This window comes from Botrytis fragariae (assembly GCF_013461495.1).
Source record: "Botrytis fragariae strain BVB16 chromosome Unknown tig00000075, whole genome shotgun sequence".
Classification (NCBI taxonomy): domain Eukaryota; kingdom Fungi; phylum Ascomycota; class Leotiomycetes; order Helotiales; family Sclerotiniaceae; genus Botrytis; species Botrytis fragariae.
In genome coordinates, this window is record NW_023500995.1 from 2,147,018 (window position 1) to 2,162,720 (window position 15,703).

At 41.2% G+C, this 15,703-nt stretch overlaps 4 protein-coding genes across 4 annotated transcripts; 3 read left to right on the plus strand and 1 right to left on the minus strand.

The window, feature by feature from the left end:
• Window positions 1–67: 67 nt before the first annotated feature.
• Window positions 68–883, plus strand: Bfra_006129 (uncharacterized protein; the record flags this gene model as incomplete). Its single annotated transcript, XM_037336502.1, has 3 exons — window positions 68–129; window positions 263–508; window positions 580–883. 3 exons carry the CDS (start codon window positions 68–70, stop codon window positions 881–883), a joined length of 612 nt encoding a protein of 203 aa, XP_037191712.1.
• Window positions 884–4,307: 3,424 nt separating this feature from the next.
• Window positions 4,308–4,891, minus strand: Bfra_006130 (uncharacterized protein; the record flags this gene model as incomplete). Its single annotated transcript, XM_037336503.1, has 2 exons — window positions 4,308–4,503; window positions 4,785–4,891. The coding sequence occupies 2 exons, from the start codon at window positions 4,889–4,891 to the stop codon at window positions 4,308–4,310; spliced, it is 303 nt and encodes a 100-aa protein (XP_037191713.1).
• Window positions 4,892–6,973: 2,082 nt separating this feature from the next.
• Bfra_006131 (uncharacterized protein) lies at window positions 6,974–11,757 on the plus strand (the record flags this gene model as incomplete). Its single annotated transcript, XM_037336504.1, has 3 exons — window positions 6,974–8,342; window positions 8,378–9,235; window positions 9,281–11,757. 3 exons carry the CDS (start codon window positions 6,974–6,976, stop codon window positions 11,755–11,757), a joined length of 4,704 nt encoding a protein of 1,567 aa, XP_037191714.1.
• Window positions 11,758–13,878: 2,121 nt separating this feature from the next.
• Bfra_006132 (uncharacterized protein) lies at window positions 13,879–14,871 on the plus strand (the record flags this gene model as incomplete). The annotated part of the gene is made up of 2 exons (XM_037336505.1): window positions 13,879–14,523; window positions 14,854–14,871. 2 exons carry the CDS (start codon window positions 13,879–13,881, stop codon window positions 14,869–14,871), a joined length of 663 nt encoding a protein of 220 aa, XP_037191715.1.
• Window positions 14,872–15,703: the final 832 nt, after the last annotated feature.

Here is a 15,703-nt window from a genome sequence, read left to right on the forward strand (position 1 = left end):
CAGCGAGCAGATGATTTTTCACTGAATGCTCAACTAACTTTGGCAATTCATCATCATTACCATCATCATGCCTTTCGTCTTCGACCCAGCTGCTATAATTGCTTCCCAAGGCCCTAGGACCCTCGGTGAGTAATTCGAAATGGATCGTCTTGGCGCAGATTCTAGCTTGAAGAATATCATCGAAACTCTTCTAGAGTATGAGGTTTATAAATATGTGTTTAATTTTCAAATTGAGATGCAATCATTAAAATCCATATCGTAGTGATGATTCGGAAAGCAGAAACTTGAGTAAGTCGCATCACTGCGATCGACTAAGCTTCCCACTAAATACATCGACCGTAGACAGCGAATCCTTAGAATTTCGCGCGGCGACGTTCGAGATATCGCATGATTGTCTACATTCCGAATTGGGATCGATGAGGATCTTGCTGCGGGAAATTCAGTACGCTGAATGGCCTTACAGACAATTCCCATATGTTCCTGACTGCTTACTCGTCATGTGCGGTTTGTAAGTCCAGATCGCTCGCTCGGGTCCAATGCTTTGAGAAGTATACTGACTAACTCTCGCTGAAACCTCAGCGCTTTGGCACATGCTCTCGTAGTAGACGACAATCCAATATACAAGATTGTCTGGCGCACGACTCAAAATGCAGCATTGAGTTTGGGGAGTAATCGTTTGCGTCTTACTTTACTTGTTGGCCTCGGGTTTTCGGGCATGTGGTCTTTCTGTCGGGCGTGCATATTGGGGACTATCATCTGGTGCAGATTTTCTTTGAATGCTTTGATCAAGAAGTTTGAGGCCGACCAGTTGGATAAGCGGGATTTTAAAGCATTGGATGGTTTCCAGTGGAGGATGCTGTGGTTGGTCACCACCCAGCTTTGAAAAGGGATAGCTGTGATCAAGAAGCTTGATTATCGACGAGTTTTCTCTGTTACTTCATTCTCATAAAAGCCACCTTTAGTATTCAAATCTGATCTACTCATTTGCGACCGTCTATAGACTGTTATTTAGAAGTGTACGATAGCATTTAGGTACAATTTACTACTTCCATGAGCAACTGTCTATGAGCGTTTAATCTTCATGGAGACCTCTTCAACGATGCTGTAAATTGATTTGACCATGTCGTTGCAGGGAACAAGAGGTGTGCAACTTCCAACCATATCTTACAACAACCAGAGATTCAGGAGAATGCGCATCCCGCCAACACTACTGTATCTGAGCCTGAAGTCAGTGAAGTAGTGAGTGATCACTCGCGAGTCCTCGAGCCTGTCTCGTTTGTGTGTTGTCAGCTGTTAGGTAGTTTTTCATTGTGTGCTTGATGTCACTGCGACTCAATACATCACGTGTCACATATCCAGACTTGAGGATCCACAATAGGGAGGCGCGAACCCGAATTCGAGTCTGGCTTTGCTTCTTTTTGAAGTGTAGAGTTCAGATTTAGAGTCGTGTTATGAGCGCGGTGATTAGTGCCCGGGTTCGGCGTATAACATGGCTCGCAAGTCGCAGAAATGAACAAACAGAGTCACGTGTAGCCCATTTTGAATTCTAGTTTCATGACTTACTTATCTGCGGCCTGAATTACATTTGATAGCTTGCGTCATTGGCGCGCTGCTGAAAAGTATATCACAATGGCTCTTTTTAGCATCTTTCGGTGATATTCCTCTGAAAACAATCATAATCATGATAAAGAATCATGTGAACATCTTCATACAATTCAAAAAAGTACTTTGATCCTCTCAAAAGATGTTCTATCTCAAGATCAAAGCAAACTCAATATGACTTATTTCAAGAACTGACACAAATTTGCAATATGAATGGGACAGGCACGAATTAAGACTTCCCACTTCCGCCAAGTTAAGTGCGAGCTCAAGTGCGACTTACCTCGATTTCGAGCATCCCTGATCCGAGATGCAAGGCTAGAGGAAAACAAGATCTGCCAGGTAAAGACGGAAGTAGGTACTCAGAACGCGAGATGTTTGTGCTGATCGCTCTGGGGCAGTCTCAATACTGGTAATTTGACAAACATACCTGTATCTTGAGTCTCTCGAGTCTCTCGAGTATCTTGAGAATTGTCATTGAATTCAAGAATCTGGAATGTGTACTCTGGATTCGGATTTGCTACTCGATCGTTCTGCTATAGACTTCGCTTCCTCTTGAATAGTACTTGCTGGGTTATGGCAATATATATGAGGGATTTGATTTGTATCCAGAATGCTTTTGTGGATATATAGTGTATACCGACCTTGGAGCTCATCCAAATCTCTACCCTAGTATACAATATAACCACACAATCAGAAAAATCTCACGTCATCATGGGGTATTTCTTTCATCGGGCAAATCATATCGATAGAGATGATGTTAAGGGCCATCTCCTTCGTTATGGTTACCGAGTGGTGTTACCGTGAGGATTTGGATAATGTCGCAATGAAGCGAGACAGCGAGTTGGGTTTACACTCGTATTTTGAGGAATGCGACGATAGCTAGTGGAATAATTGATGTTGTAATAGTCACACGTATTGATTTCAAAGTAGCAGATCGAAGAAGATCAAAGAGTTGGGCTTGGAACCGGCTGTACTACCGAGATTCTTCGGCTGCGAGGGGCATACTGAGTAAATCGAAGTAGAGGAATCGATGGCGTATGATGGTGTTGGGAGAGAGTTAAAGAGAGGGAGTACAATCTTTTATAGATGATGAAAATAGTAACAAACAAATCTACACACGCATCTTACTTGATGCAGGGGCTCTCAAACTCAGGGAGATGAACATCATGACTGAGATTATACGATCAATCTATCTTTTCCCATTTTGGTTTGTTGATAACTTTACCGTCTACTCTTATCTTCAATATTGGTTCTATTCAGTTTCAAGCCGATTTTCTAATTTGAGTTTTTGGTGTAAACTTTTCAACCTTATGTACCTTTCAGACTAATTAATCAGTTTCTTGTAATACATGGCGTTTTAAGATGTGTATGTTAGGTTGTGTGTGTCTGAGGGAAGGGGGAGGTATTCCTATTTTGTTTGATTGGGCTTTATTTTTATTTTCGCTTTTGCTTTTATGTGACAGATGATTGAGTTTGAGAGATGAGGGAGAGAGATGAAGAGTTGCGAATGAGTTGCCTGTAAATAGAATTACGAGATAGGATTATGAGGTGTTGCCCGTAGGATATATTGAATAGTTTACATCTGATATCTATATCTAATAGGGTTTTCTGTTCTGTTTGAATTGGTGTCTGAATATGTCATTTGAATTTGGGTAGATGTACTGAGTGGAGCTGATTGGAGAAGATATGATATGATGTGATGGAGTGGGAGGAGGAGAGTAGGAGAGATACTTTTGTGTGGAGTGAGATGGGATGGGTTTCAATTTATGGATTTTGTTTTATTCGATTTACTTTGATTTACTTTGATTTACTTTGGTTATAAAATAAAGAATAAGAAATTAAGAGGAATGACGAGAAAGGGTATGAAGAGGGATTCTTAAATATATCATATAATGTTTTACTGGGGGAGAGGAGAGGAGAGGAATAGAGGAAACAATGAGAATAGAGAAAGTAAAAGTAGTATAAACACAGGTAGAGAGAGAAAGAAAAGAAGAGGGAGGGGGTGTGTTTTATATATTTTTCTTATTAACAAGGGGGTTGATTCTGATTCTGATGTGCGAGGCGTGAGCTGTGAGCTGTGAGCTATAATAAATCTCTCGATCAATCCTGTCATTTTTGATGATATATGGAGTTTATTTTGGAGGTTTGTTGGAAGTTGGAAAGGTTGGGATAGATGAGATGGTGAGATAGAAGAGAAGGGAGGAATGGATAGATAGGTAGTGTAGACTAATTGACATGTATAACATATAGTTACCATATATCTAGCTATCCAGCCATCTGAAGCAATGATGTAAAAACAATTTGAAGATGATGATTCATTCGTCTATTTTATCAAAGACTGGCTGTGTGTATACAACCATCCATCCACGTGCAGACAAAACATACATCCCGAAAGGAAAGGAAGGAAAGAAGGAAAGTTTTCTGCTCTACTATGGTTCATTTCGTTTGGCTGTTTTGCTCCCATAATCTGGACGGATAGATGGATAGATGGATGTGATGTTATTCTATGTTTAATTTTATCCTACTTTGCCCAATGAAGATTCCGAGTTTCTAATCAAATTGCCAGCCAGTTAGATAGATGTAATACCCTACAACCTCTCCTCTCTCATCTGCCAGATTTGGTTGGGGGAAAGGAGAAAAGTCATTTTAAACCCGAATTGATAGATCGGACTGGTAACTCGATACAATCCGATACCTCCCCCCTCTCAACCTTTCGTATTAGCACCATTCCCCCTACTCTTGGCAAATTTCTCATGCCATTTATTTACTTTTCCTGTGGCGGTCTTTTTCGTGACTTCAGTCTTTGTGGCTTGATCTTTATCTTTCCCTTCTCCGTCAATAAGTTCTTCTTCTTTTTCGATTAGTTCGATGGTGTCGGATATACTAGCTATTCTCGTGATGCTTGGTTGAGGAGTAGAGGAAGAAGAAAGGTGAGTAGAAGGGGAGAGGAGCATAAGCGGATTGGAAGTATTTTTTTGGCGGAGGAGGTAGGTTTTTTTGATGGAGGGGGGTTGAGTGGTGGAGGCGGAGGTGGAGGTGGAGGTGGAAGAGGGAGATACGAGGAGGTGTGCGTGGTGGGGGGTTGGGGGGAGGAGGTGAGGAGGAGTCTGGTGGGGAAGGGATTGGGTTAGTGCGTGTGTGAGGAAGGGCTGGAATGAGCGGGGCGGATGAGGCTTGCTTACGTGGGAGGAACATCGGATTCTAGAAGTGTGAGGAGTTCCGGGGGTAGTTCGAGGAGTTTGAAGGGTTGTTGAGTGTGGTTTGCTGTGAAGGGGATTTCGGTTGACATCTTGGGGGTGGTGGGTTGAAGATTGGAGATTGAGAGGTGGGAATTCAGATGTGGTCTGGTGGATTGGGTGTTGAATTGAATTGAATTGAATTGAATTAAATTAAATTGATTGGGAGGGAGATGAGTTGATTGATTATCTTCGGCTTTTATTTAGGAATTGAGTGACGGTTTTCGGGATTGAAGAAGGTATATCGTTATCTTATCGGGATGTTAGATATTCCGAATTGGTGTTGTGTGTAATAAGGTTAAGTTCGAGGGATCTTTGTTATGGAATGATAAAATGGTCTTAAATTCTGTCTACGATATCCGTCTCGGTATGAGAACTGCCCCTCATTCCAACGTAGTATAAGATCTTCATTACCAATCATATTATTCTCGAATAATCTTTTTTTCCATTTCCATTTCCATTTCCATTTCCATTTCCATTTTTTACTTTTACTGTTAGTGTATGGCGTCAGAGAAGGAACGAGAGGTAACTCAAATTAAATTGGTTTAATCAAAGACAACTCAGCCTTAAGTAGATCACCAACCTCTTCTTTTTTGGGTGCACGAGAAAAAAAAAAAGATCCAAAAATGTCAAGTAAATAGATCATAAGCAAACAAAACAAGCTCAGCTGGACGGCGGGGTAAGGAAGTGGACTTTTGGAAGTTTTTCGTGTTCGATGGGAAAGGAGTCAGAAACCAATCATCGCGTGGAGAATAAATCGAGGGGCTGGACGCGGTTACATGGGATTGATGGATTGACTTGTCAAGACAAGAGAAGGAGAGAGAAGAAGGTAAATAGAAGAGAGATGGATACACAGATAGATAACGAAGATACCCATAACAAGATCAAGGAATAACGATGAATGCAACTGCACCATGTATTCAGTGGTTCAATATCAAATGTTCAATATAAAATGTTCAACATCAATAAGACCAGCCATCATATAATATACGTCCATGTCATGTTGAATACTCAGAAGGAGATCCACAATCACTTGATGGATGTTTGAAGTGTTGTACATACATACATATCTACCTCCTACCTCCTACCTCCTACATACATATATGCTAATCTACTCGAGATGCGCCACAACGCGTGTTTTCCTTTTTACCGTCAAAAAATGTTGGAGGACAGTGTAGCAGTTGATGAGTAAAGGGAGAGAAGAGGAGTGAAGGGTGAGAGGGGAGTGAAGGAAGAGAAGGAAAGGAAGGGTAGAAAAGATAGAAAAGATAGAAAAGATAGAAAAGATAGAAAAGACAGAAATGTAAAATGTGTACCAATATGATGATATCAACAAAAGAAAGAGATTAATAAAAATACTCTATTTGTTATTGGAAAAGGTTATCTACCAAGTAATAAAACGCTATCAATACCTCATTTATTACTATATTTGACTATATTTTGAATTTTGAATTTTACTTTATTACGCCGGCCTTCTTAATTATTATTTTCTCACGTTATCCACTCACTCAACTCATTCATCAAGTTCATCTCTGCCGCAATAATTTGATATCACCATAATCCCCTCCACTCCACTCCACTCCCCGTACCTGACCAACCCTCCCCAAATTTTATGATACAATACTTCTCTCTACCTGTCTGTCTGTCTCTCGGTCTTCTGTCTTCTGTCTTCTGTTACTTGTCTTCTGTCTTCTGTCTTCTGTCTTCTGTCTTCTATCTGCTGCTCATCTGTTTGTCTGTCCATCTGCTTGTCTGTTTGTACAATATCAAATACGATCAACCAGTCGGGTTCAAACGAATTCTATACCACAAATCAATACCCACCACAAAATACTTTACCTTCTTTTTGATTTAGATTTGTCAAAAAACATCATCACAATCTTTTCAATCAATCAAACAAGGGTAAAGTAATCATCTGTTCTTTTGATCTTGTGTTCTTCAACCTCTGCCAAATAATATATTGAGAAAGAAGAAGAAAAAAAAGGTTCATATATTTCATTCCATTCGCCATGAAGGAGGCCACACATTAAAGAGACCCACGATTTCGGAACCATACCACCCATACCATACCATTCATACTCTCGAATCCCAATCCTAATTCAACATCTCAACAACCTCTCAAATCTTCTCATACAATGGTTCGAGTGACAGATGAGCTGGCTTTGTCCCTCGATCATCTAAATCTATTCTACGCACACGATCCTCATCTTTCAAACCTACCCGTCCTCATATATCATGGTCCTTCTACCACCACCAATTCGACTCTCAATAGTTCACGAATCCAACTTCACATCTTCACCGCTGCAGGTTTCCAATCTTACCAGCGCATAACCATTTCACCAAACTCACCGCTATACGAATCTGTGAATTATCTCCCGCGCGATAAACAAGGAGATGAATTATGTCGCGGTCTGGCATTCGGTTTATTCAAATATTTCAAAGAGTTACCAGAGGTGGTGAAGAGTGGATTAATATTACAAGTTGCGAATACGTCAAGGAAACAAAGACCAGGTTCGGCACCGACATTATTCGGCGAACAACATGCGGCAGATTTGGCAAGTTCGATGGTGAGGGTGGAAAACACGCCAGATGTGACGAGAGATATTGAAGCGGCTTTACGAATACAAAATATTAATTATGTGGATGTGGATTTGGTTCTGCCGCCGGGCTCGATATCACCCTTTCAAGAATTAGAGGGGGATTTGGATGAGGAAGAATATCCAGATCTCACATTGAGGCAATATGGCTCATATGCATCATTGGTCAAGGTCTTTGGAGAAGTGGCATTCCTTCCTACGTCGAAATTACGTCGAGCCCCTTCGAAACCGACATCCTTGAATCGAAGTAAATCATTTCAGAAGGATCAAAAGATGGCTTTGCGACGAGAGATGGGAGAATTGGTAGATACGGAGGAACGTTATGTGATAAAGATGCATGAATTGGTCAATCATATTGCAGATGATTTTCGAGCCAAAGCCAAAAGTCGAGCATTTGGAAGTTTCAGTCCTTCGGAAGATGATCTGCAAAAGCTGTTCCCACGATGTTTGGATCGAATCCTACAAATTAATTCCACCTTCTTATCAGCGATACGAAAAGTGATGGATGAAACCGAGGAAGAAGCCATGCAAGATCTGGAAACACCAATAGTCAGCTCCACCTCATCTCGATATGGTGGCTCGGGTCGTTTGAAGGACCCTACGGGTGCACTGGCCTTTGCCAAAGTCTTACTTGAATGGTTCCCACAATTTTCCGAGAGTTACCAGCAATATATCCATGCTAGCCAGGAATTTCCACAAATCATTTCAAGCTTCATGAAGCAACCAAGTAGCTTCTCAAGTCGGGTACAAGCTACAGGGGAGCAACGTTTGAGATCGGCTGTAATTGAACCAGTTCAGAGATTACCAAGATACAGTCTCTTTATTGATAATATTGTCAATTCACTTCCAGTGCTACATCCAGCTTTACAACCTATGTTGAAAGCTCGAGATATCATTACTTCGATATGTTCACTTGACCCCCAGCAGCTGATAAGTCACAAGTGGTGAATCGATTGAGATATTTGGTTGATGCGTGGCCTTCTACATTACATCCTCAAGGACGTCTAATCACGGCGGTTGATACGATAGAGTTACCACCTCCATATCATGTTGAAGTCACAACAGGTGGTAGTGCAGGTATGGCCAAGGAAGGGATACTTTTACTCTTCGCTGATTGTATTGTTTTGTTGAAGAAGAATAAGGATTGTTTACAAACAGCTCGAGGTGTCATGGCGGAGATTGATAAACCTTCTGCTCAAACTATGATGGCATCAGTTACCGCAGCAGCTGGTGGACAAAAACATCTCTATGACCTTTCTTTTACTGGCTGGCACGTTCTTGGAGATACTAGGGTTACATCGTCTGATGATAATCGATGTATTTGGTTAACTTCCCTACATGAGTTGAAAGATGCAAATATGGGACGAGATCGTAATCAAGCTGCGACAGTTCGAAACTTCGTTTTACAAGGAGCTTACGAAGCCAAGGCATCTAGGTTGGGTGAGGAATTGATCAAAGCTAGACTTGAAGGAAGATTTTCGGAGGCTGAACGCGAAACCGATAGATGGAGTTTACGATCGATTAAGCCGGCTGGAATTCATCTTTATTGTGCCATTTTTGCTGAAGGTGTTGATGATTTGGTTCAAGGCCGGAGAGAACCTGCTCCTGTTCGGTTGGTTGTTGATCACGAGAAAGGTACAAAGGGTGCTCCTGTGGGTCATTATGGTGTTGATATTGTAGCCAATATCACAACATTGGCCGGAGGAGAAAAATATAGACTTGAGGTAGATGGACTTAACGATAGGGTGTATGTGGATGAAGTACTTCCTGAGTACTTGATGGTTACATTTGCAAAGAGAGGTAAGTCGCTGCGTATTATTTAGAGGACATGACTAATAATTTTAGTAACCGATTTACTTCGACTTCAACATCATATCAGTAATCCAGCCTTAGCTGCACCTTTTACCTCTTTCTACTCGAAAGTCCTCAAATCTATCGACGTTCTGTGTGAGGGTGATAGATCAAAATCATATCGACCACATTCTCCTGTCAAAATCCTTTCTAGTCTACTCAATAGTGGTTTTGGAGGTTCACCATCAACTACGAGTCTCAATGGATTGGCATCTCCTGGTAAAATCTCTCGGCCTATGATAATGGGCAAGATCCCATCATTGGAATCGCCACAAATCGTTCGAACGGGTAGTAATCGATCTTTACATTCAATCCAAGATTTCTCGGATGGGAAAGGTAGTGTTCGAGCTCCTTTTGAAGAGGGTAGACCGGTCAATCCACTTGTCCGACTGGAGGAAACTTTCACCGGTTACATTGCAGCTCTTCAATCAAGAAAAGGAAACGTTGTTGGAAAGAACCTACGAAATCGAGGAGCTGCTGATGAATTGGCCGTCAATGCTTTATACAATACTTTTATTGAAAATCCTTTCGATACTCGAGCAGCTTCTGAAACTTCTTTTGATGTCATCTTTGTGGCATTCGAGAAGTTTTTACGATTGGCATGGAAGGAACAAATGGGTTCTGTTATGTCACTTGAGTCTCTTGATGCTTTACAAGAAAGATCTATCAAATTATTCCCTGGAGATTTCAATGAATACGTCAGGTTGATATTTGGAGAAATGGCCCCACAAAATAGGAGAGCATTTATTGCTATCATCAAATTATTGGCGGATCTCTTGGATGGGTGTGGCAACGATGGTGATCGTGGTTCTCTTACAGTCGCTTTTGCTGAGTTACTGGTCGTTGATGGAGAGCCACATAACTACATCAATTTATTGGATCGTGTCGTCGAAGATTCCGATAAATTATTCGATGATCTTGGACCTGGACCTGGCATTGGTCTTGGAGGTGGTAGTAACTATGGTTCTGTGGCAAGTCGATCAATGCATTCAGCTACCGGATCCATTACATCAAATACATCATTACGAAGAAGATTTGCCGATACCGTCTTTCGTCAAGGTAGTACTAAAGCTGATGCTGATCATCGTCCTTCAGTTTGGAGAACATTGAGTAAGACTACTCGTAGTGTTGCTACTGGAGATCAATATGCATCAAAGCCATCTTTAGGAAGAGCTCATTCAATCGAGTCACCAGATCGTAAAAGTCGACCAGCATCTCGTGATAGACCTACAGTTATGGGGGCATTTGATGAAAGACCGGGTAGTTCTGATTCAATTGCACCAAAATCAAGGCTTAGTACTATTGGTGCATCACCACCACCTGAAGATTCAAAGGATGATGGTACTACCAGATCATCAAAGAAGAAACGTCGAAGTTCTTTATCTGATCTGAAAAGTTTGATGGCTCAAGCAGCACTTGGACCAATGACTCCATCTCCTGAACAACAACCTGCTACGATTACACCGCCAAATAAAAGAGCCACTTCTCCGCCAAGAACCCCATCACCTGCAAAGGTTCCAGCCTCTCCATTAAAGATTACGAAAATTCCAGCAAATGGTTCAATTATGGATAGAGATCGATCTTTAATGTACCGAAGTTCACCTGCTCTTAAAGAAAACATACCCATGATCACATCTCCTGATCGAATCGATCGCAGTATGGGTAATCTAACCGAACGAGCCCAGAATATTATGTCTTCTCTGGATTCTACACCATTTGCATCACCAATTAAAGAACAATGGCGAGGCGGTCATAATAAAACAGTTTCTCTCTCATCAAACATCCCTACGCTCCGTGGAACTCCTCGCGATCCTTCTCGTCCAATAACATCACACGCAAACAACTTGAATGGAACTATCAAATCTCCTCAACGTCTTCGTCTTCAAAGTCCACAAAAACTTCGCGAACGTTTACAAAATGAAGCCAAAGCAATAAATGAAGCAGAAGCTTCTCTTCAAAATGAGTTGTCTAAGATTGGTGAAGAAATGGCGAAATTAAATGCTGTTTCTGCTATTCCTAGGACTTCAGATATTGCCAGACTTTCTGAAGCAGTTTTATTGTTGGAGACAAAAATTCCAAATATTGTGAAAGATTTGAATGAGAGAAATGATGCAGTTAAGAAGGAGTTGGAAGTTAGTTTACAGGCAAGTGAGTTCAAGGTTAAAGGATTGGATCAACTTTATAAGGAGAGTAGTGCGGAGAATGAGTTACTTTATGAGAAGTTTAATGCAGAATTGGGGAAGATTGTTAAGGCTTTGAGAGCGAGTAGAAAGGGTGGTGCTGGAGGTGAAGATGGGAATGGTGTGGGTGGACCGATGAGTGCGAAAGAAGAATTGGTTACGAGAATGAGAGAAAGTAGTGAGGAAGCTGCGAGAGTTAAGAAGGAAAATGCTAGGTTGAGGAGAGAGGTTCTTACATTGAGAACTTTGTTAAAGGGACAAGAAGGGGCGGGGACTGGGGCGCCTCAGTAGGTGTGAGGAGGTGAACATGAGGATTCGAGAATGTGGTAGGAGAAGTGATGAGGAGAGGTGAGAGGAAGGTGACAAAGTAATGAATTATGCCGTTATGTCGTTATGACTTTCTTTTTCTATCGGCGGCAAATATTGTTTTTTTGTCGAATTTGGCATTGTTTTGGTTTGGTTGTAGCTAAACTGGAAGGCGTTCGACCCTTCTTTTTCTCGATATACCCATAGCATGCGTGTATTTGGGGTCTGGGACGGGGATGGACGGACGCATGGTTTGGTTATTGGCAAATGGGGGGAATTTGCATTTAATAGAGGGATGTATGAATGGATGGATGGATTTGTTTGTGGTAATGGATTGTGTGATGGATTGATTGATTGATTGGAGAAATCATTTGGATGTGCATGCATGCACAATGTTATGATACCAAAGTTTATGTTTTTTATGTTTGGAGGGATGAGATGAGATAAGATGGGTAATGATCTAGATTTGGATTGTGAGAGGATGGGGGAATTAAGGGGAGGAGATGAGATGAAATGAAAGGGTAGAGGTGATGGTGATGAAGGTGGAGATTAGCGAATGAAAGAAAGGGGAAAGGGAAGAGGGAAAATAAGATTAGATGAGATGAGATGAATAAATAAAATACATTTTTTTTGTATATTTGTGTATGGATGAATGTATTGCGTGTGTGTGTCTGTGTGTCTGTATCTCTGTGTGTTTATGTTACTTGTCTATATGTAGGAGAGGCCAAAATTGATTACCCTAATAAATTCAATAATAGATCAACCTGACACTTTCAACTAGCGTTGTGATCGCCGCGGGGAAGAAATGCCGAGCTGTTGACCGAAGTGTGTCGAATGAACTCCTATGCACTCCAGAATCAGGCGAAAAAGGCATCGTCTCTAAAAAAAACATAGAGGTATTAAATATGTGAAACTTTTATGATAAGAATCAGTTTCCAGTCGACTTGGATGTATGATTGTAAGTTGACGATGTTAAAACGTGGTTATTGAAAAGAAGGGTTCACTCCATCTCACCTAACCCAACTAAAAATTTAGCGCGAGATGGCCTGTACCCATAATGAACGGCCGAATTTAGGGTTCAATTTCAGTAGATATGGCGTGACTAATGCAGCTCTGATTATTAAGAATATTGTAGAGTATGTCAATGAGAGAAAAGCGACAATGATCTGTATACCAATTCTCAAATCAAAAGTCATTTTCATTCATTTGGTACTAATTTTTGAATAGAATTTCTCCAAAAGGCATTGTCGTTCGTGTTCTATTTTGGGAGTGTCAACTCCTGTTCTTCCCGTACTTCTCGCTTAATATCTGCTTTTTGACAGAATTCTCTGTGCATTTAGGAGTTCATGTACCGATATCTTTGACAGAATCTAGTAGAACAACCCGACACTAAAGCAAATTGACAAATACCCTTTCCTGGATAGTATTGATAATAAGTATGAGAAAACCAAGGATATCAATCCAACTACAATCATCAAGATACAATGGACCGCTGGAATTGATCTTGGGACCAAAGAAAAGTGGAATTCATCGAGGAAAAGATTAAGTGAACGAATGAAAAGGCGTAGAGCTCTTCACTTAGTCTAATGATCATCATCAGAGAAGAGACGGACTACTATATCTTTTCAATTAGAACGTATACACATGCGACCAAACATTTAAACACACACAAGCGTGGAATAACCAATTGAGCGAGATTTAATGTTCACTCTTATCTTCCGTTCCAATCTTCTTTCTCCCTCGGGTCAGTGATTGATATATTTTTACCCTAGACGTAGTATTCTGCGCTCAACATTCCAATCTCGCTTTACTGTCTATTCAATTAGTATCAAAACCCTACGTGTCCCCTCCCTCTTTCCCTTTACAAAAAGAATTTGAAACTTCAATTCCTTTTGCGATAACATAAATTCGAAAGAATAAATCGTGCTCGCATTGGTACGCTTTACTAAAGAATCCTGAAACTTCGTTGTCCCTTACTCGATTGAATGCTAACCACACTATTTGAAGCAGCAGCAGATTTATTGAAGGCATCAAACTTCCCGTCCAAGGATAAATCTTCCAACCAAAGCATCAACCTTTCAGTCAAAACATTGTCCTGCCAACAAAATGAATCAACCAGTCAACAATAATCAACCTGGTCATCCGGCCCCGATGAATCGTCGTCCTCGTCTCGCTCGTCGAGATGCCGAGGAACATGTTCCTCTTACACGTCAAGCTCAGAGAGCCCGTTATTACTGTATGTTTGCGGCTGACAGAGCTATGGAGTCTGCTAGAATGGTTAGGACTACCAGAACTTTCGGTTCTGTGACTATTGATGCTCGTTTCCCAGGCGGGGCTTCGAGAGATGTTTTTAACACTGGTGCTGTTCAGGTCACTGGGAACGCTCAGGCTGTTGGCAGTGCTCAAGCTACTGCTAATGCTCAAACTTTTGAAGTCATTCACACTTTTGAGATCACTCGAACCGTTGAGATCACCCATACCACTCAAACTGCTGAAGCTGGCTTGGATTCTTTGACAGGCAACAGCCTCACCCGCGGCTCCTCTACTACGACTTCCTCTGCAAGCACCATCTCAAGTGTTGTAGTTGTGGATGCTCCAGCCTTTGGTGCTACAGGTACTTCTTCTTCCTCTACAGGTGGCCGTGCTGTCGCCATGCACGAAAACTCTCATGAGCAAGACGGAAATGTGGAAGAAGAGAGTGACCACGTATTCGTTGATCACGTCACCGGATCGTCTGCAAATGGAGATATGGTATGTCTAATTTTCCATTATTCTTGTTCTTCTGTTACAATTATTATCTGCTGTCTGCTGTCTGCCATATATGCAAGCTGGCATACCCCCTATCCTGTTTTGTTTTTATCAATCTTCCTCAACCTTGAATTTGAGCTTCTGATTCAACGAGAGTATTCACAACCCCCTCTATTTCCTTCCATCTCCCCTCCCCGAGGACCCGAGAGAAAGCACAACCTCTTCATTTCTTTTTGAATTCCAACCCTCTCGTTCAGGAAAGGAGTTTGAATGCTCTGTGCTTCATATCATATCATGTTTCCGCAAAATACTCAATCCGATGAGACGGTTTAGTTGTCAAGAAGTTCTTGACAAGAGCCTTGGGATAATGCATTCAATCTCTGAGAATTTCTGGTCCTCAGTCTCAGAGAAGCCGTACAACAATTGTACAACTTAAACTCAAGAAGACATTTAAAAGAGATATAGACAGGGGATTTCAGCTCATTTGTGCAGAATGAGAAATAGGTTATCATGGCTACCTCTACTCTTTAGTTTACGATCATCAAGGATCGGAGGGTAACTAAAAGAAAATGATCTAACTAGTGTCAAAAATATACACTAATTGATAAAGTAATTGTCCTATGACTCTTCTATTGTCATTATCATTGCTACCTTGGTCATTACTTGTTTTATACTTGTTATCTGCACTACATCTTGATTTCCCCCTTTCTTTTATTTATTCAGAAAAGCTTGGAAAAGCTTGGAAAGAAATAGTTAAAAGCTAACGTATTATAATTATAGTCTTTTGAAGTCGCGGCAGCCCTTGCTGATATGGATGAAAATGACTTGCCCATGTCCACCCTCAATTAACTTCCTCTCTACCACCGATGACTCCTTTCTACTTCCGACGTCCACCGATAATAGCAGAGTTTCGAATATTGAGCATACAGAGCTTCTTGCATGAAGATGCTTTAATTTGGTCAATAAAGCTTCTTTCAATAGCATCGAGACTAGCCCGCATATCATTCGACGATTCCGGCACTAGAGAGTAAGAGGATAAAAGGGAGGGATAGATTGATATTTTGAGGGTCTTTTTGGTATAATGGCTATCTTACGTTGACACCTCAGCCAAGATATCCATTACGACCACCCTTAGGATACTCGACTTCTTGATATGACTTCGATGCGTCATCCAGTACATTTT